At 41.6% G+C, this 20,176-nt stretch overlaps 1 protein-coding gene across 1 annotated transcript in view; it reads right to left on the reverse strand.

Annotated features, from left to right (window-relative positions):
• The window catches only part of COL17A1 (collagen type XVII alpha 1 chain), a 169,845-nt gene that overhangs the window by 49,977 nt on the left and 99,692 nt on the right, over positions 1 to 20,176 (reverse strand). Inside the window, exons 34-43 of the mRNA XM_085869930.1 lie at positions 19,586 to 19,612; positions 19,314 to 19,367; positions 19,143 to 19,178; positions 18,865 to 18,930; positions 9,596 to 9,631; positions 9,379 to 9,462; positions 2,531 to 2,632; positions 1,455 to 1,487; positions 1,275 to 1,316; positions 1,093 to 1,158 (exon numbers count right to left, since the gene is read on the reverse strand). Of these exons, the coding sequence (XP_085726056.1) occupies positions 1,093 to 1,158; positions 1,275 to 1,316; positions 1,455 to 1,487; positions 2,531 to 2,632; positions 9,379 to 9,462; positions 9,596 to 9,631; positions 18,865 to 18,930; positions 19,143 to 19,178; positions 19,314 to 19,367; positions 19,586 to 19,612 (546 nt within the window). The remainder of the gene's footprint in view (positions 1 to 1,092; positions 1,159 to 1,274; positions 1,317 to 1,454; positions 1,488 to 2,530; positions 2,633 to 9,378; positions 9,463 to 9,595; positions 9,632 to 18,864; positions 18,931 to 19,142; positions 19,179 to 19,313; positions 19,368 to 19,585; positions 19,613 to 20,176) is intronic.

The raw sequence follows: 20,176 nt of genomic DNA on the forward strand, positions 1-20,176 counted from the left end.
TTGTTTTGGAGGCCAACATTGCTCTATGACGAGTCCAGGATAGGTTGTGGCTGATGGCGATACCTGGAAATGCAAGATTGAACCTCTTCCATTGGTTGAGTATGGAAATAGCTCAGTGGGTTTGTTTGATAATCCTTCCAGAGTGACAAGATAAGAGTTAGGTTTGCCAGGATTTAAAGACATGTTCCATTTTCAGAACAGCATTTATTCAATTCCAAATTAGAAGAAATTGACGCAACTGTAGTCTGCCTGGCGATGAGATGGCAGCACAATATGGGGTCATCGACAGAAATAAAGAGGTGCTTTTTCAGAGCATTAGAGAGGTTATTTTTGTCTATGAGGAACAAGGCTGGACCAAAGATGCCACCATGGTGCATTCCAGTCTCCACTGGGAGAAGAGGGGAAATAATTCAATTAATATTAACGTGTTGGCTACCTGTATGGAGGTAGTCAGAAAGCCAGTTATGAAGGTGGCCTTGTAAGCTGCAGTAAGTGAGCTTGGCAAGCAGAAGAGGATGCCACAGTGTGTTCAATGCCAAATATATGTCCAGGAAACCAGTAATTGACATTCAGGTCCTCCAACCTTCACTGAGAGAGAGAAGCAACAGATGTTCAGCATTGAGTGACTGTGACGGGATCAAAACGGATGGTTGGAGATCAGATTGCTCGAAAACAGGAAAGACTTGACATCAGAAGGAATGATTGGTCTGTAGTTCATAGGATTTGTGTTCACACCCTTCTTGTGAATTGGAGTGATGTCAGCCGTCTTCCAAGCAGACGGGAGATGTACAAAGGTGAATCACAGGCTGAAGAGAGCAGACCGATGAGAAGCAAGAGCAGCAGAGTCGTATTTGATAACAAGGGCACTGATTCCATCTCGGCCTTTGCCACTGCAGATTCAAGGTTGAACAGAACTTTGTCAACTTTCTCATGTGAGAAAGCCAGGCAGGGGATATGAGGATGTATGCTGGGACAGCATGGGGTGGGTTGGGTATGCAGGATTTGGAGGCAAATACCAAGTTGAGACATTCTGTCTTGATTTATACATTAAGTAAATTAAATGTGAACTTCGAAAAATAAATGACTACCCACGTGAAATACTGGCTCCAGGAGGTCCCATTTGGCCTGGAGGTCCACGAGGTCCCATAATAGTCTCTCCTGCAGAACATCAGACATTATTTTATACAAGATAAATGCAGTGGTAGTACAGTTGAAGTACTTCTTGTTTGGGCAATAAGTTGTGATTTCCATTCAGATAAAGCTTTGGCAGTTACCTGGAGGTCCAGGCTGGCCTGGTGGGCCTTGCACTGATCTGCCTATGGTGAGAGATGGAAGGGAGAGAGTCATAGATAACACAGGAGAAATATAATCAATACCAGAATAAAAATAGAATGCTGGTGATGTCATTTTATCGGACTGATCATGTAAGCTACTTTCACCATGCTCAATCATACCTGGTGCACCAGGTGGGCCTTGTACAACCTCTCCTGCAAACAGTGCACATTAAATGAGGAGAAAATGAACATGTGCTAGAGAATAGTTGATGATTATTGTACAAATTATAACTGGAATTATTTGTTGTTAGTTGTAGTTGTTAAGGTAAAAAAAATCCTTATTGTAAAAGCCGAATTAAGCAATTGAAAGACAAACAATAAAAGAAAGGTATAGTAGATTTAATCAAACAATAATAATAATACGTTCTTGCAAGGAACTTCAATTAAAGAGGAGGCCATTTGTTTATCAAAGCCTAAACTATGATTGCCAACCCATGGTTGTTTGTCCATGCTCTAACCTTTATAAATGCTGCACATCAAGGAAGGAAGCAGTACATACCATTTTTAAAGTCTTTGTTATGACTATACCTGGGTTTGAATCGCTGACCCCCCCTCCCCCAGACTCGGAGCAGACCCTCTAACCATTACACCACTGAATCTGTTCGATAATCGTTTGACCAGCATTCGTTAAGCCATCAAAATACAAAATAAATGGAAAGTTCTGTTGTTCCACACACATGACATGCATTATGCACAATTTCTCGTGCTATGGTTGACCTGTGCAACATCTCTGCAATCTCAACTACAGAAAGTCAAGGCATAGTAATTTCAAATGGGATAAAAATATGTAGACAGCAGATCTAAAGTTGTACTCTGACGCGTTACAGATATGGGCAGCCTCATTAATCTCGTTAAAGCAGTGAGTTAAAGTGCAATATTAGTTCTGCTGTCATCTCGACGAACACATGAAACAGGTGCTGATCATGATCAATTTGTCATATTGACATATAATGTCTTAGAAAAGTAGAATCAAATAAGAGGCTCGGCAGAACCATTGGCATTAAATGGCTCATAGAAGTAATGGTAAATGAGGAGTATCGCATTGCGTCCAACAAAAAGAACAACCAACAACCAAAACTCTAACACATAACTTTTAATGGAGACCATTCTAAGTAACAACAATGCAAGTCCCACTGATTCCACCCATATAACATAAAGTAATGATGACACCACTAAAAAGAACCCATGGATCTCACCAGTAGAAGAAGACAAGCCTGGGATGCCAGGTGATCCTGGAGGCCCGGGAGCTCCTGGAGGACCAACTGGTCCTGGGGATCCTTGTTCAACTAATGGGTCGACTGGATACAAAAAAAAAGCAAAAATTTTAGTCAATGTCATATCATGGTAGAATCCACAATGAATCCATGATCTGATGATGCATTTCAAAGTGCTGATGTGTTCACCCCTCAATGTGAATTTGTAATTTGGAGAGAGTACTGGTCCAAAGGCACACTCTCTGGGAAGATACTGTTATGTTTGTTGGGATAGATGAAGGAATTTAAGAGGAGAGATAGGATCATATAGAGTTGTGTGGTCCGTGGACGTGGAGGAGACATCTCAACGTAACCAAGTCGGGAGACTGTGAGCTTGTGTTACGTGTCACCACATGGGGGATGGTGCTGTGTTAATTAGGTAAGGTCTAAGACTAATTGCCACAGAATGTGATTGCCCCCTGTGAACTTTCCCAACATTTTTGCAATTTAAGGTCAGCAATAAAGGTGGGAAACACATCCCTAAAACAACAAAATGAACAAAGGGATGAACAAAGGGCTGAAAAATTGAGGAGACAAAATTAACAAAGGGACGAAAAATTGAAGAAACAAATTAAGGAACAAAGGAATGGATTTAAAACAAAATTGAGGAACAAATGAATAAACAAAGCAATGAAATGAAGGAAATGAATGGACGCTTGGAAGGAAAGATCGAAGGGGGAATAAATGGCATCAATGATCAAACAAACGAATTGAGAGGATTCGACCTGGAGGGCAAGCCCATCTCAGTGGATGCCGTAATGCAACAGCAGGTGGAGGAATTGGAATTTCATCAGTGCCAGGGCGGCGGTTTAGTGCAAAACTTAGAAATTCGTGTTACAGGGCAGGAGCTGGTGTTAGCTGATAAAGGCTTATTGGAGCCACATTTGACTGGGGAATGGATGGATGGAATGTTACAGGAGCAGCTGAACACTTGGGACAATTCCGTCAAGGGAAAGGTGATACATCAAAAAAAATTGTGAGTTTCAATGGTAATGTTGATGGTTCTGTTGAGACCATGCTTAGACTGGCTATGAAGTTGGGTTGAACTTGCTGTACTTTGACGTTGGGGATGTTGCTGGACAGGGTCGAGCAGGTTTGGCAGAGCCAATATTTGAACCATTTGCGGGGCATGGAGACGAGGAGAGTTTCAGCAACTGTAGCTTCCTGTTTGTTGAGTGGGAGGCTCATCTTGAATTAGGCCGAAGTGAGTCAAGTGTAGGCGTGGAAGGGAAACAGGTCTGCATTTGCATCTTGGGCACCCACCGAGAACAATGTACCAACACTGTCATGAATGTAGTAGGTACTTTCTCTTTTTACAGCAATTTTGTTTTCAGCTGGAAGTTCTGCAATTTTCTCCACAAGGTTTTGCGTGGTGGGCACCGCAATGTTCTGCAGGATTCCTCACATCCAGTTGCTCGGCTGAGGAAGTTTGGTCACGTGTGGAACCACCGTCATGATCGTTGTGGTTGGCTTGTGGCCATCTACATTATGTTGAACATGAGGAAAATTGACTGCCACATTGGGTGGTCGGTTTTTCCATCAGGCTTGGCAGTGAGGAAAGGGGAACTTCGCGCTGGGGGAGAGTGGCATTGGCGCCACCTTTTGGCTGATAGTGGAGCTGGTTGCCTGTATGGACGGTGAGCTTAGCCGTTTTGAAGCAGTTTTTACATCTTTGGATCTAATGCGTGCTATCTCCGTGATACAGGCTGGACAGTGTTGTCTGGCACCTCTCACCCAGGTCATACCAAATCTGAGTCTCCGAGTCTACTGTCCCATGAAGGAGCAACTGTGGTGCGATGGGGAGCAAGGACCGGACATAAAGCCATCTGTGCTAGCTGAGCAGGTGAATGCAGTCGTAGTGATTTCAGGTTAGGAAGAGCCAGCACTTGAACCACAACCAGAACCAGAACCACAGCCTTTACCGATTCCAGAGGGACCCGATGAAAAAGATCTGCTGATGGAGAGTTTATGCCAGATCAGAGTGTTGAGTACTGAACTGTAGTCATTCAAGAGCGAAACCCAAAAAGTGATGAAAAATTTTCAGGAGAAGGTGGGTGAGCTTGAAACTGAGTCGGACAGCAATCGCAACTGTTGGGAGCATGTACAGGCTGATGCTCTAGTCCTGCAAGCTGAATTAGATGGGCTGCACCTGCAGCAAGCCAAACAAGCACAGCAAGGGCTCACGGAAGCTGAGATGGTTGGCAGACGTGGACCACTGTACCTCAAAATAAATGCGGCCCTGATGGTGATTATGTGGTTGGTTCTGGTCAGTTTTGGATTCCTTATGGGTCAATTTTACCAATTTGCCTGGCCCACTCAACAGCTATGCTTCCAAAAAGTCTGGTTACAGATCCAAAGGACAGCCCAAGGTCGGGTGATGGCGTTTGCGTTAACTGTGGTGGCTGTTTGTCTGGCTTTTGTCTATTGTGGATGAAGGAGTGCAGTTGTCAGTGTCCATGCATGCCTGGGAGTAATCCTCATGCTGGTTGCTGGTCAGCCGGTCATGGCCTTGTTCCGCCCTCGGCCTGGCGCGCCCAGGAGGTGCTGTTTTCGCTGGATCCGCTGGGCTGTGGCAATGTCTACCTGCATTTAAGCCGTGGCCACAGCTTTTCCTGGAGGAGGATATAGGCATCAAATGGGACAGAATGACAGAACTCTAGGATTACCAGATTCCGGAGGAGGATACAGGCAGCAATGAGGAGTAGATGAGAGAACTCTGGACCTACTAGATCCCGGAGGGGGATGTCGGCATCGATCGAGGGTGGATGAGGGAAATCTGTATTTACCAGATCCCGGGGGAGGATGCAGGCTTCTCGGGATGGATGAAAGAACTCTAGACCTACTAGATGCCGGAGGAGGATGTTGGCATCGACTGAGAGTGGATGAGAGAACAATGGGTTTACCAGATCCCAAAGGAGGATGTAGCCTTCTGGGAGTGGATGAGAGAAATTTGGGTCAACCAGATCCTGGAGGGGGTGTAAGCAGAGATCCTGCTGCCTCTCGCAAGAATGTTTGGAGACAGTTCTTGTGGCTGATATAATTCGTTGACGCCTGATCGAGGGTGTGCTTGAAGTCTACAAGTGCACCCAATCATTAACCATGGTGCTCTTCAAGATTTTGGAATAATAGGCAAATAAAAAAGAAGAAAAAAAAAGAGAGTTTGGAACCCAGAGAGATTACAAGCAACGATTTCACAAGGGTGGATTGGAAGGCTGCGAAGGAAAATTAGAAGGGGTGGATGACATTTGAGACCCGACCAACCTGCGCCGACTTATACTTAGGGTAACGTGCTTTGATGCTTACTGTCCCAAGGGTTCAGTTTTGCTACAAATTGGGATATGGGTAATTAGGATGAGAGTGGGTGAGAGTGACTCAATGGTCAGTAAAGGGATTGGTTTGGAAGCCAAAATTATTTTATGGTGTTGATGTCTGTTACGTGTAGAGAAATGTATTGTGTTTGGAGAATGAATGTGGATTATAACATGTGAGCAGGCCATGGCAGTGTAGGAACATGATCACCATTTTTGCATTGCAATGTTTGAGAATTGAATGGAAACAGTGGAGGAAATGAGATGTTGGATTGCATGGGTGGGGAGGATATGTGGGACCACAGGAATGGATCAAGCTCTAGAGGAGCGGTAATTTGTCCAGCCCCCCTGAGATAATTTGTCGCTGGCAGCCAGTGGTGTCCGGAAATGGGGACCCATCGATAGGGAGGTCTGGTTGGGCGACCAGCAGAAAAGAGACCCCCTATTGACCCATATGAGGCCGTGAGAGCCTGGATGTGTGGAGACCCTCCCCGACGAGGCATACAGCAAAAGAGCTGTTTGGCTGTCAGGAACTGAATCGTTGAAAGGGGGACTGAAGAAGTCGTAAGTCTGGCGACTTGTTTTTGGACTGCGAGTACTACAACCGAAAGTGCCCCCCCCCACCATTTTTGTTGTACGGTACCTACCCTTTGCCAAGTTGAGGATCACACATGTGTGTAATAACATTTAAGCCATGGTCTTGCAGGGTTGGAATGAATGATTGATATTGGGTTTATGGATGAGAGTGTGAGGGAAGGTTCACTTACTCCATGTTATTAACTTGTACCAGAGAGACAGAGCTCGTGAAATTTGAAGTCAGTAAATTGGGATGGCTCCACAGGTAATATTGGATATTGTGGCATCCACCGAGGAATGCAGTCTTTAGAAGGGGGATGTACAAGCGTTTGGTTTTTGGTTGAGGTTTTGTCTGTTATTGCAGATTTTTGTCTGTGTTTTCTGACATTTTATACCTACCCCAGGAGTTAGGAGCGATTGATATTGGGAGTTAGGAGCGATTGATATTGATTTGGATATTGGAGGTAGGAGCAATTGATTGATATTGGAGTTAGGAGCGATTGATATTGATTTGGATATTGGAGTTAGGAGCGATTGATATTGGAGTTAGGAGCGATTGATATTGATTTGGATATTGGAGATAGGAGCGATTGATATTGGAGTTAGGAGCGATTGATTGATATTGGAGTTAGGAGCGATTGATATTGATTTGGATATTGAAGATAGGAGCGATTGATATTGGAGTTAGGAGCGATTGATTGATATTGGAGTTAGGAGCGATTGATTGATATTGGAGTTAGGAGCGATTGATTGATATTGGAGTTAGGAGCAATTGATTGATATTGGAGTTAGGAGCGATTGATATTGATTTGGATATTGGAGTTAGGAGCGATTGATATTGGAGTTAGCAGTGACAGGAATTAGGAGTGATTGATTGATATTGATTTGGATATTGGAGTTAGGAGTGACAGGAATTAGGAGCGATTGATTGATATTGGAGTTAGGAGCGACAGGAGTTAGGAGCGATTGATATTGCGTTTATGGATGAGAGTGTGAGGGACGGTTCACTTAATCCATGTCATTAACTTGTACCAGAGAGACAGAGCTCGTGGAAATTTGAAGTCAGTAAATTGGGATGGCTCCACAGGTAATGTTGGATATTGTGGCATCCACCGAGGAATGCAGTCTTAAGAAGGGGGATATACAAACGTTAAGTTTTTGGTTAACGTTTGTCTGTTATAGAAGATTTTTGCCTGTGTTTTCTGAGATTTTCTACATACCCCAGGAGTTAGGAGCGATGAACCAAGAGTTTTTGCAAATGTTTGAATTGTTGGGTTTAAGGGGTGTAGAACGTTGAGGGGAATAGGTAAGTTAGTGACGGCTTGCTTCCCACAGCCCCTTCTAATTTATTTCATAAGCTAATTAGGTGTGTCGGTCAGTGGTAAGGCTGGAATGGTAATGCCTGCATTGAACCTTGCAGGAATTACGGTTCTGGGGAGGGGGCTGTGTTATGTTTGTGGGGGAAGATGAAGGAATTTAATAGGAGACATAGGATCGTATAGAGTTGTTTGGTCCGTTGATGTGTAGGAGACATCTCGATGTAACTAAGTAAGGACACTGCGAGCTTAAGTGTTACATGTCACCACATGGGACTTGTCGTTAATTAGGTAGGGTCTAAGACTAATTTCCCCAGTATGTGATTGCTCCCTGTGAACTTTCCCAACATTTTTGTATTCTAAGGTCAGCAATAAAAGTGGGAAACATATCCCAAAAACAACTACAAGCAGGCAGAGGCCCTGCCTTCCTGGGTTTCATGCAAGCAGGTCATGCCCCTGAGGAGGAGTTTGGTTCAGCGTGATGTCGAAGAAGAAGAGTAGGAGAGGCATAGTAATAACCGAGGGAGGAATGGCTAGGTCGAGAGGACGTAAGAGGACACGAGAGAGAAGAGGCCATGTTCACCAGAGGACACGGAGAATCTCGCTTTTGCTCTTGGCACGCTGAAGGCTGCACGACTCTTGTGTTCGTGTTGTGTGAATTGGCTCACATGCTGAGCAGGACGTTGGCTGATGATGGTTTGGCTGAGCTGTGAAATGTGTACGTTGCTGAGGGGGTGGGGAGAGCGTGCCTCATGGCCTCATCATGGGGCCTCAGAAATTGTCTCGTCATGTGGGCCATCGTTGTGAACAGACCGGGTGCAAGCGAGGAACGTTCGGCATATTCACTCATGAAAAGAAGCTCCACGGAGTCTCTGAGCCTTGGTGTTAATTACTGTTCATTAATTGCCTGACGGACATTCTTCCCACTGCGAGAGGGCGACTTGTCGTCATTCTTTTAAGCATGTTTACGAAGCGCCTCAATGCAAAGCTTCCTCAAGACCATCTCTGGCACAAAGCTAAGTGCTGGAATAAAGGAGGGATTAGTTCTCATTATTTTATCTGCCTCTTGTGTGTATTTAAGTCTGTGGAGGCGCCTCAATTAGAAATAGATTTAGGTTACCTCATGTCTCGATTCATTTTCATTACAATTGTTGGTTTTCTATTCATTAAATTATTATTTATTTCATTTAATTTGCTTGTGTCCGAGTATTTGTGCCATCCTGGTGCAGCGCATAACTGTTTTTCCACGCGCGCACATTAATCTCCGAGAGTCTCGGATGTCGGCCTCCAATGGAGAAATTTCGCCATCCATGTAGGAAGGGGTCAAACCCCCTGGACACGACAATACCAACAGATCTGTATAATGCACATTGCAGAAGGAAAGCAAACAACATCCCATGCAAAGGACAGTGCATTCCACAATGCAGCACCCTCTTCGAGAACCACCCCCGAGGAGCAGGCCTGATACCTGATTCTGTCAAAAATCAAATCGAGATGAGAGAGGATCTTAAATGTGCACATTACGACTGAGCTACTCTGCTGCCCACTTATCAAGACCAACTACATTCATTTATTTATTTTCTGTACTTACTTGCGGGGCGTCCTGGAGGTCCCCTCTCTCCCCGTTCACCCATTTCTCCCTTGAAGCCCCTCTCCCCTTTATCACCCTTCTCTCCTGCAGACCAGGTAAATAAAATACCTCTCATTTTTTTTATGACATCATTGGAAAATGTTGGTTGAAAGAGACAAGATTGATGAATAATTTCTAGTGCAGTATTAACCAAAATTCTCACAGATCTTCAACTCACCATCAGAACCGGGTTTCCCAGTAGGTCCAATGGGACCTGCAAGTACAGTGCGGAAAGAAAAGTTTATGAGAAAAAAAGAAAGAAATAAAACAGTAAAAGTCAACCTTTTAGGTGAATTGCATAAATATATATATATATTATTCCAATAACACGTATCTGAAGAATTAAGGGAGGTTAGTTGGAGGGTTTTTTTTTTCTTTTTTAATCCGGGTTCATTATATTTATTACTGATAAAACGATCAAGTCACATACTTAACGACTGCAACTGAAATGGCCTGATCTCAGATCAACAAATCGGATTCAGACCTGGTCACTCCACCTTGAACATGCTGCTTCTACTCACCCAACAATTGATAGAGGCCCTGAATGTCACACATGAGATCAGGGTCGTCTCTGGATATATCTCATGCTTTTCATACAGTCTGGCATCCTGCCTTACTCAACAAACTTCTGTGCTTATGTAGTCCAGGAGCCCAGAAAGTTTATTCAAGTGAAAAGTGCCGGAACGTTTGTCCTCATGGGCTGATGGGGTCATCTACTGACATCACAAAAATGCATTGCTGCCGGGTCTGACCCGTGGCATTCCCCCCGAAATCACCCAATTAGTGACGGCATTACCAATAAACCTATTTTGCTCAATATCTGGAAAAATATGCATGATAATATAATGAATAAGGTGTCTACACCTATGTTTTCATGGTCAATCATTATACTGACACCCGTATTATTGCTAAAAAAAAATAAATGTATAGTTTACAGTGTAAATGTTGAGTTCACCTACTCAGTTAGCAACGCCATTGCGGAAAAACCCATTTTCATTAATATCTTAAAAAACACTGCATGATAATATCACAAATAAGGTGTCTATCCCCATGTTTTTATAGTGAAATATTACAATGCCAACTCTAGTGCTTGAGAATGTTGAGTTCACCCTGAAAGTTGCCTACTGGAGTCGTACCATCTGTCTTTGTTACAATGTGGCAAATAATGCATTGGTCTCTGTCCCTTTTTGTTATTTACAGATCATGTGAAATGACGCCCCCATTTGTATAATTTGCAAAGAAAGATGAGAAAAGAAACTTGCCCTGAAGACGGACAAGGCATCTCTCACAAAGAAACTTGAAAGCAGACAGGAAGTGTTTCATGATGACAACGGTCTTCAACCAATAACAGCCACAGTGATTGATGGCGGTATTATCCTCCATGAAACCGTGCTGCAGCACAACTCCACATATGCAACCATGGCAAAGGATCTTTTGGCAAAAGTATGTTTGTATCATGGGGAGCAAATCCATTTCGTGCTTGACAAGTACCAGTCACCATCAATCAAAGATACCGAGCGAAACCTGCGTCGTTCAACTACTCCTCAATCATTCATCATTACTGGACCTGACCAGGCTCAGTGACAGAGTGGCACAGAGTTACTCAAAAGTGGATCATTCAAGGAAGAGTTTGCCCGGTTTGTAATGGAGGAATGGAAGAAGCTACAATGTGGTTCAATTCCTGGAAGAAAAACACTATGTTTCACATGGTGGTGTGTGTATGGAGATGAAGAACAATGAGGATGATGTGCTGCAAATAGAGGAACCGAATCACCTCCAATGTCGACATGAAGAAGCTGACACACTCATTGCCTTTCAAGCAAACAACATTTCCACTGGTAACATTCTAGTAAGGTCCACTGATATGGACATCTTCATCATTCGGCTTGGGCTTTCTGGAAGGTCGGAAGGGATCAACATCATCATGGACTATGGATCTGGCAACCACCAAAGGTACATTGATGTCACTAAACTAGCTGACATTCTTGAGAAGAAACAGACTGGTATCACTGAAGAATTAATTGGCCTTCATGCCTTGACTGGTTGTGATTTCACGTCGTGTTTCTACAGAAAGGGCAAAGTGAAGCCTTTTCAGTGTATGGAGTCAGATGCAGCTCATGTGATGGCATTGCGATCTCTAACAGCTGAGGAGGTAGACATCCAAGCTGTTACATCCTTTGTCTGCATGCTGCATGGCTTCAAAACCTCTGACATTAATGAAGCCAGATACAAGGCGTTCATGCGAATGGGTGGTGGTGACGAAAAGGAGCCCCTTGCCAGAATAAAGAAGATAAACTGTCCCTCTCTTCCCCCATGCACCAAGACACTTGGTAATCGTATGAAAAGGGCGCACTATGTAGCAAGAATATGGGAGAGAGCTGATCAGACAGATCCAACTGGTGGGGCGAGTCTGACAGACTATGGATGGAAGTTGTCTCAAAACTGCTTTGAACCAGACTGGTATCCAGGAAGTTCAGTTCCAGAGTCCCTCACAGGTCCACATGAGGATGATAGGGATGGCATGGAAGATAATTCAGCAGATGAGGAAGAGTCAGATAATGCTTGGAGTGAGGACAGTGATGAGAGTGACGAAAGTGATAGAGAAGACTTGTAATGCCAAAAGGACATCAAGTTAATTATGTGAACTACAAACTACATTTGCAAGTTTTCCATATATCGTTCGGTAATGGCATCACTTAATGAGCGGGTGGGCTATACATTTACATGGTAAACTACACGTTTCCCAGTAATAACACAGGTGTCAGGGTAATGATTGACCATAAAATATCGGTGTAGACACCTTATTTGTGATATTATCATGCACAACGTTTCAGATAGTGAGGTTTCGGTAATGGCGTCACTAATTTAGTGGATGAACCATGCATTTAAATGGTAAAGTATACATTTTCTAGCAATATTCATAGCAACAGGGTAATGATTGACCATGAAAACATAGGTATGGACACCTTATTCATGATATTATCATGCATAGTTTGCTAGATATTGAGGAAATTAGGTTTTTCGGTAATGGCGTCACTAATTGAGTGATTTTGGGGGGAAAGCCACGGGTCAGACCCGGCAGCAATGCATTTTTGTGATGTCGGCAGATGACCCCATCAGCCAATGAGGTCAAACGTTCTGCTGCTTTTCACTTGAATAAACCTTCTGGTCTCCTGGACTAATTGCATCCAAGACCAACTCCACACATGGCTTAATGACTTCCTCCAAACTCGTAGCCAATGTGTGGCACTCAATGCAATTCTTCCTGTCTGTGTCTCTCTGTGTCTCTCTGTGTCTCTCTGTGTGTCTCTCTCTCCTCTCTCTCTCTATACATATATATATATATATATATATATATATATATATATATATATATATATATATATATATATATATATATATATATATATATATATATATATATATCTCAATCTCTATCTCTATATCTCGATCTATATCTCTATCTCGATCTCTATCTCTTTCTCTATATATCTCCATCTCTATATCTCTATATATTTCTATATGTCTCTATATATATATATATATATATAATAATAATAACAAGCTTGCACACAAAAACTCGGCTCGCCGTCACACGATCACTATGAAATTGCTGTGGCACTTAGCGGACATGCCGACAATGTTTGGAAAGTCTTTGCGTTCCATAGTACCACTTGCATTTTTCACAATGCATATTTTTGTCATTCTCCGTGTCCAGTCTGTCGTCTGCTACCAGCTATGTTGTACTGCTATCCCGTGCATGTGCATAGGTATCGCTAATATATATATATATATATATATACATATACTGTATACATATATATATATATATATATATATATATATATACATATACTGTATATATACATACATATATATATATATATATATAAAGTATTTATATATATATATATATATATATATATAGGATATATATATATATATATATATATATATATATATATATATATATATATATATATATATATATAGATATACTGTATATATATATATATATATATATATATATATATGTATATATATACATATACTGTATATATATATATATATATGTATATATATATATATATATATATATATATATATATATATATATATATATATATATATATATATGTATATATATATATATATATATATATATATGTATATATATATGTATATATATATATATATATATATATATATATATATATATATATATATATATATATATATATATATATATATATATATATATATATATATATATATATATATATATATATATATATATATATATATATATATATATATATATATATATATATATATATATATATATATACACAGTTCTGGAAAAAATTAAGAGACCACTGCAAAATTATCAGTTTTTCTGGTTTTACTATTTATAGGTATGTGTTTGAGTAAAATGAACATTTTTGTTTCATTCTATAAACTACTGACAACATTTCTCCCAAATTCCGAATAAAAATATTGTCATTTAGAGCATTTATTTGCAGAAAATGACAACTGGTCAAAATAACAACAGATTCAGTGTTTTCAGACCTCATAAATACAAACAAAACAAGTTCATATTCATTTATAAACCACACAATACTAATGTTTTAACTTAGGAAGAGTTCAGAAATCAATATTTTGTGGAATAACCCTGATTTTCAATTACAGCTTTCATGTGTCTTGACATGCTCTCCACCAGTCTTTCACATTGCTGTTCGGTGATTTTATGCCACTCCTGGCGCAAAAATTCAAGCAGCTCGGCTTTGTTTGATGGTTTGTGACCATCCATCTTCCTCTTGATCACATTCCAGAGGGTTTCAATGGGGTTCAGGTCTGGAGATTGGGCTGGCCATGACAGGGCCTTGATCTGATGGTCCTCCATCTACACCTTGATTGACCTGGCTGTGTGGCATGGAGCATTGTCCTGCTGGAAAAATCAATCCTCAGAGTTGGGGAACATTGTCAGAGCAGAAGGAAGCAAGTGTTCTTCCAGGACAATCTTGTACGTGGCTTGATTCATGAGTCCTTCACAAAGACAAATCTGCCCGATTCCAGCATTGCTGAAGCACCCCCAGATCATCACCGATCCTCCACCAAATTTCACAGTGGGTGAGAGACACTGTGGCTTGTAGGTCTCTGCAGGTCTCTGTTTAACCATTAGATGACCAAGTGTTGGGCAAAGCTGAAAATTGGACTCATCAGAGAAGACGACCTTACTCCAGACCTCTACAGCCCAATCCTTATGGTCTTTTGCAAACCTCAGCCTGGCTCTTCTTTGCTTCTCATTGATGAGGGGCTTTTTCCTAGCTTTGCACGACTTCAGCCCTGCCCCAAGGAGCCTGTTTTGAACCGTCCTCGCCGTGTGCTTCACCCCAGCTGCCGTTTGCCATTCTTTTTGTAGGTCACTTGATGTCATCCTACGGTTGTTGAGTGACATTCAAATGAGTTGGCGGTCATCCCGGTCAGTGAAAAGTCGTTTTCACCCTCTGCCAGTCTGTAGCTTTGTTGTCTCCAATATCTGCTACTTGACCTTGTTCTTATGAACCGCTGTCTTTGAAATTTTAAGGATGGAAGCAACGTGATGCTCACTGTATCCCTCTGCCAGTAAAGCCAGAATTGAACCCTTCTTTTCCTCACTCAAAACTTTTCTTTTCAACGCTTTTGGCATGATCAATAGTTACTTTTTTGATTCCAATTACTTTTGCGGTATGGCTGGCACTGTTTTTGCCATCCAGCTGGTCCTATTGCAAGAGGATAGTGATGACCACAGTAGTGGTTTTTATACTTTTCCTTGTTAAATAAGATTCGGTTCAGGTGTTCACCTAATCAGTACCTCACTAAGTAGAATGCGGTGTGCCTGTGTTGGAATTCAACAGACAATGGAATGTAATGGCTGCCATACATGTGGAGATGCTGATTTTAAAAATTTTTGGAGTGGTCTCATTTTTTTCCAGAGCTGTATATCATTCTCTCTCTCTCTATGTATATATGTGTATGTGTGTATGTGTATGTATATCTATCTCTCTCTCTCTCTCTCTCTCTCTCTCTCTCTCTCTCTCTCTCTCTCTCTCTCTCTCTCTCTCTCTCTCTCTCTCTCTCTCTCTCTCTCTCTCTCTCTCTATATATATATATATATATATATATATATATATATATATATATATATATATATATATATATATATATATATATATATATATATATATATATATATATATATATATATATATATATATATATATATATATATATATATATATCTCTCAGCTGGAGTGCCCCAAGGCAGTGTTCTGGTCCCCGTCCTATTCCTAATACTCATCAGCAATCTCTCTGACTCCCTCGAAAATCCTATTTATCAATTTGCTGATGACTCCACCCTTTGCGAATAAGATCCCTCATCCATCAGATGCATAAGCATAAGCAGCAGCCTCTTTCCTCTTCTCACCTTGATGTAATCACAAGCTGGTCAAATGCTTGGAATAGGTCTTTTAACACTGACAAATCTCACACTCTCGCTCTGTCTCACTGAAAGGACCATCTGGTGAGCCCTCCCATCTATTTACTAAATAATCCTCTTGAAGAGGTTCAATCACTCATTTTTGAGCCTCACAATCAGCCATAATATTTATTGGGCAGATCACACTTCTAAATTGGCCTCCAAAGCCAGTTGCCGATTGGGCATCCTTCATCGTACAAAGCCTTTCCTTGGTACACCTGAACTCCTTCACACCTTCAAGGCCTTCATCCACAGCTTGATGAAACACTGCTCTCCCCTTAAGGATGGCTCCCCTGCCTCACATATTGCTCGGCTTGACACTGTGGAAACCAAGGCTTTCAAGATCAATGGAAACTCCCATGATGAAGCCGAGTCTATGGACAGATCACTTTCACATCACAGAGGTCGGTCGGTTATTTATCTTCTGCCCCCTCTTCTCTGGTCTTTCACCCTCTGCTCTTTCCGTGCACTGTCTTGCACTCCAGTTTTATGTGAGTCACACATGGCATGTGAGGCACATGTGGTCTGTCTCTCTGAAAGGATCATTTGGCAAACCCTCCCATCTACTTCCTTAACAATCCTCTTGAAAAGTTTCAGTTACTCATATTTTTGAGCCTCAATAGCATCCATGATTTCTCTTGGGCAAACCATATTTCAAAGTTGGCCGTTAAAGCCAGTCACCGACTGGGCATCCTCTATCATACAAAGTCCTTCTTTGGCACACCTGAACTCCGATCCACCTCCAAGGCTTTCATCTGCAGCTTGATGGAGTGCTGCTCCCCCTTCCTTGCTGGCTCCCCTGGGTTCACACCTTGCTCAGATTAACGTGTTGAAACCAAGGCCTTTAAGATTATTGGAATTCTCCATGTTGAAGCTGAGTCTATGGGTCTATCACTTCACCATTGTGGATAGATATGTGGTCTCGCTGTCTTCTACTGCCTCCTTTCTGGTCTTGCACCCTCTTTCTTCCTGTGTTTTGTCCCCCCAGATTTCTGCAGGGCTCACGCGGTCCACCATCAACCTCCTTCTGGTGAAACTACCTAAATCCAGGATTACTGCTCACCTCCACTTATACATTCCTCTCACTCCCCCCCTCCACAACCCCCTCTCCCCATTGTGGAAACAACTTCTACATTCTCTTCAATGTCATTCTTCCCTCCATGTCTTCAAGCCTGTTCACCACCATCTCAGATCAACGCCCATCCAAAACCATGATGTATTACACCCCTGTTCACCCTCTCCTAGCACACCTCTTTGCCAGTTTCCAGTTTTTCTTTCATGAGAGTTTGCAGCTGTATCCATCTTGTTCACCTCATGTCCTTCACCAGTTATAATTCTTCCCCACATCCCTTATTTCATCAAGTTTACCTTTATTTTGTCCCTCATCTCTGCTGTTGGTGTGTTTTCTCCCTCTCTTTCTCCTGTTTGTTTTGTTCGAGCATGACATTATGCATTCTACATTCTCGCTCCTCCACAAGCCTCAAATTTGTATCCAAAAAAACCCCCTACAGATTTACATGAACATAGTGATTGAAATAAAGAAGTGGAGCATGGTGTCATTCTGAACCATGGTGTACATGTACATAGTGACTTGTACAAAAAGCAGAACATGGTGTAAAATCAAAGGTTTCCAAAAGACAAGTATGGTAATACCCTGATGTAGTCTCCCCCTTTTCCATCGTTTCCCAAATACATCGTTACTTTATTAATACCACAACCTGGTTTACATCACTTGAACCCACATTTACATCACTCAGAGCATCCGTCCTTTCTCGTACTCGTATCTGTGGTCTCAGCCTTCACCTCCACCTACCTTGTGGGGGAACTACTTTGGTTGGGCATAAAGAAAGGTCCTGTACCGTAGAGTGGCTAAGAGGCAGCATAAAAGTGTTACCTTTGGTGAAATTATTCAGGGTGAAATTCTTTTGAGAAAAATTGCTTTGATTTATGACGTTTCGATATTTGTCACACCTTTAAGGAACACATCCCTGACATGAACCCGGGTATTACAGCAGTTACAAAGATGGTACCAGCTGATCATTTGAACCATAAACCAACTGGCCTGGCAAATGTGCTCTCAAAATGATCCAAGTTATTTGACCACTTGACATAAGGACTACCTAACAGAGCATTTTCAGCATATCCAGGAAAACTTCCCATTCCTTGACTTCAACAACTGGTCCTTGGCTCTCAACGTTAACACCATGATCATCGATGATTGCACAGATTAATTCCAAGGTATCGATAACACATTTTGTCCAACCGAGTGGAAATGGTTAAAATGAAACAAAGGCTTCCAAAGCAAACTGAAGGGGCCATAAGCATACGGAAACTACCTAAATTAGTTCGTAAATTACTGGGTTGGTGGGAAATATAGGGACAGTTGGGTTATTGGAAACGAATACTTTTTTATTTTTTTCCACTCGACTTTATGAGTACCAATTGCCACAGCTCACTCATTTTAAAAGATGTTTTACCCTTCCTCTCATGACCGATCCTTGTTCATCCAACGTAAGTGTGCATCAATCATTGTATTTGATTCTTATAGTTGTCCTATTTTAATTAAGCATGTAGTGGTGCTTTTTAAAAAATCATATAATCCAAGATACTTGACCAACTTGTATCTTGGATTATCATCCAAGAAACATGACCAACAACTTCATGGGGCAACCCAATCTATTAAATGAACTGTATTTTATGTTGTGCTCAAACTGTCGAGCTTGAGAAACATTTAAACATCATTTCAACATTATATAACTCGTATGATCTTCTTCCAAGTTGAAATATTCTTTAAATGTCCCAACCCTCTGGAAAATTCAAAATAACATGACGAAGGCCCTGCCAGTCACTGAAGATGAAAAAGCTCATCATTTTCTTTGGTGGACATGTTTATGTTGGACATCATTGTAACAATGGATTGTGGTGGATACCTGAAATTCCAGGAAGTCCTTGAGCTCCAGGTGGACCAGGAGGTCCAGCCACAGTAACTGATCTGCCTGTGAGGAAGATGATGAGAGACGAAGCATAATTAGTTGTAGCCTCAGGACATCTGCTTCTACATTCAAAGTACTGGGCACTCAATATTGGGTTATTCTGGTGTTTGATGCTGCATTCTGGAGTATAACTTATGAACTTGTGTCACCACATGTCAGTTATCGGTGTCAAAAAATAGGTGCTGATTTGGTATTACAGAGTTTGTCGTTCTTACCAGAATCAGTAATCATGCTGCGGATGCCAGGCTGGCCTGCAAGTCATGAAAAAAAAGCAGAAAAATGAAAGATGTTCAACAGTTTTCCTGATCCAAACTAGATTTATGTCCTATATTTTAAGAGGAGTTTCAAAAAGAAGTCTGAGAGAATGCCACCGATCGCACTCTTACCTTGTGGGCCTGTGTTACCCCTCGGGCCAGGTTGTCCTGGATCACCAGTATCTCCTGTAACAACACAATGATAGTGTGCTGTGATTAAATGAGCAATAAAAATATGAGCGAAAGAAATGTTTCACTTTGCGTCTTTATTTATTTTATCGAAAGTGGTACCACAAAGTATCATTCAAAAGTACATCATACAAGTGGGTAATAACAATAATGATTATCACCCTTGATTAGTTATAAAGCCAAACAGTGATTAGCTGTCCAACTCGTGAACATACCTTGTATCCCTGGCTTTCCAGGAGGTCCTGTGCCCAAAGAAAAACAATTAGTAAGAGAATAATGGTTTTTCATTGTGCTTACACAATCTATTGGTGGGATAGTCTCGAGACTGGGCCTTGAGTTTGTCTGTTCAATTCAGTTCAGTTCATTTCCACTTTTGTATCCAACAAAACACAAATTACAACAAACATACATCTTATTATGAGAATACATAGGGAACCTGAAAAAAAAGCATGGCTTGTAATATTTCCTCTTCAAATAACAATGTTTCTACTTTAAATCGATGAGGTGTGTGTGTGTGTGTGTGTGTGTGTGTGTGTGTGTGTGTGTGTGTGTGTGTGTGTGTGTGTTAGTTTAGCTTAGTGAAGACAGCCTCATCGCAGGAGATACCAATGATACGAAATGCCTTGGTTTCCACAGTGTGAAGTCGAGAAAGGTGAGAGGCAGGAGCACCAGCCCGGAGGGGAGAGCAGCACTCCATCAGGCTGTGGATGAAAGCTTTGTATGTGGTCAGAAGTTCAGTTTGCCAAGAAAGGACTTTGCACGACGGAGGATTCCCTGTCGGCGACTAGCTTTGGAAGCCAGCTTAG

Source organism: Eptatretus burgeri, chromosome 1 (genome assembly GCF_056783735.1).
Source record: "Eptatretus burgeri isolate ZD-2024b chromosome 1, Ebu_testis_v1, whole genome shotgun sequence".
NCBI classification, from domain to species: Eukaryota; Metazoa; Chordata; class Myxini; order Myxiniformes; family Myxinidae; genus Eptatretus; species Eptatretus burgeri.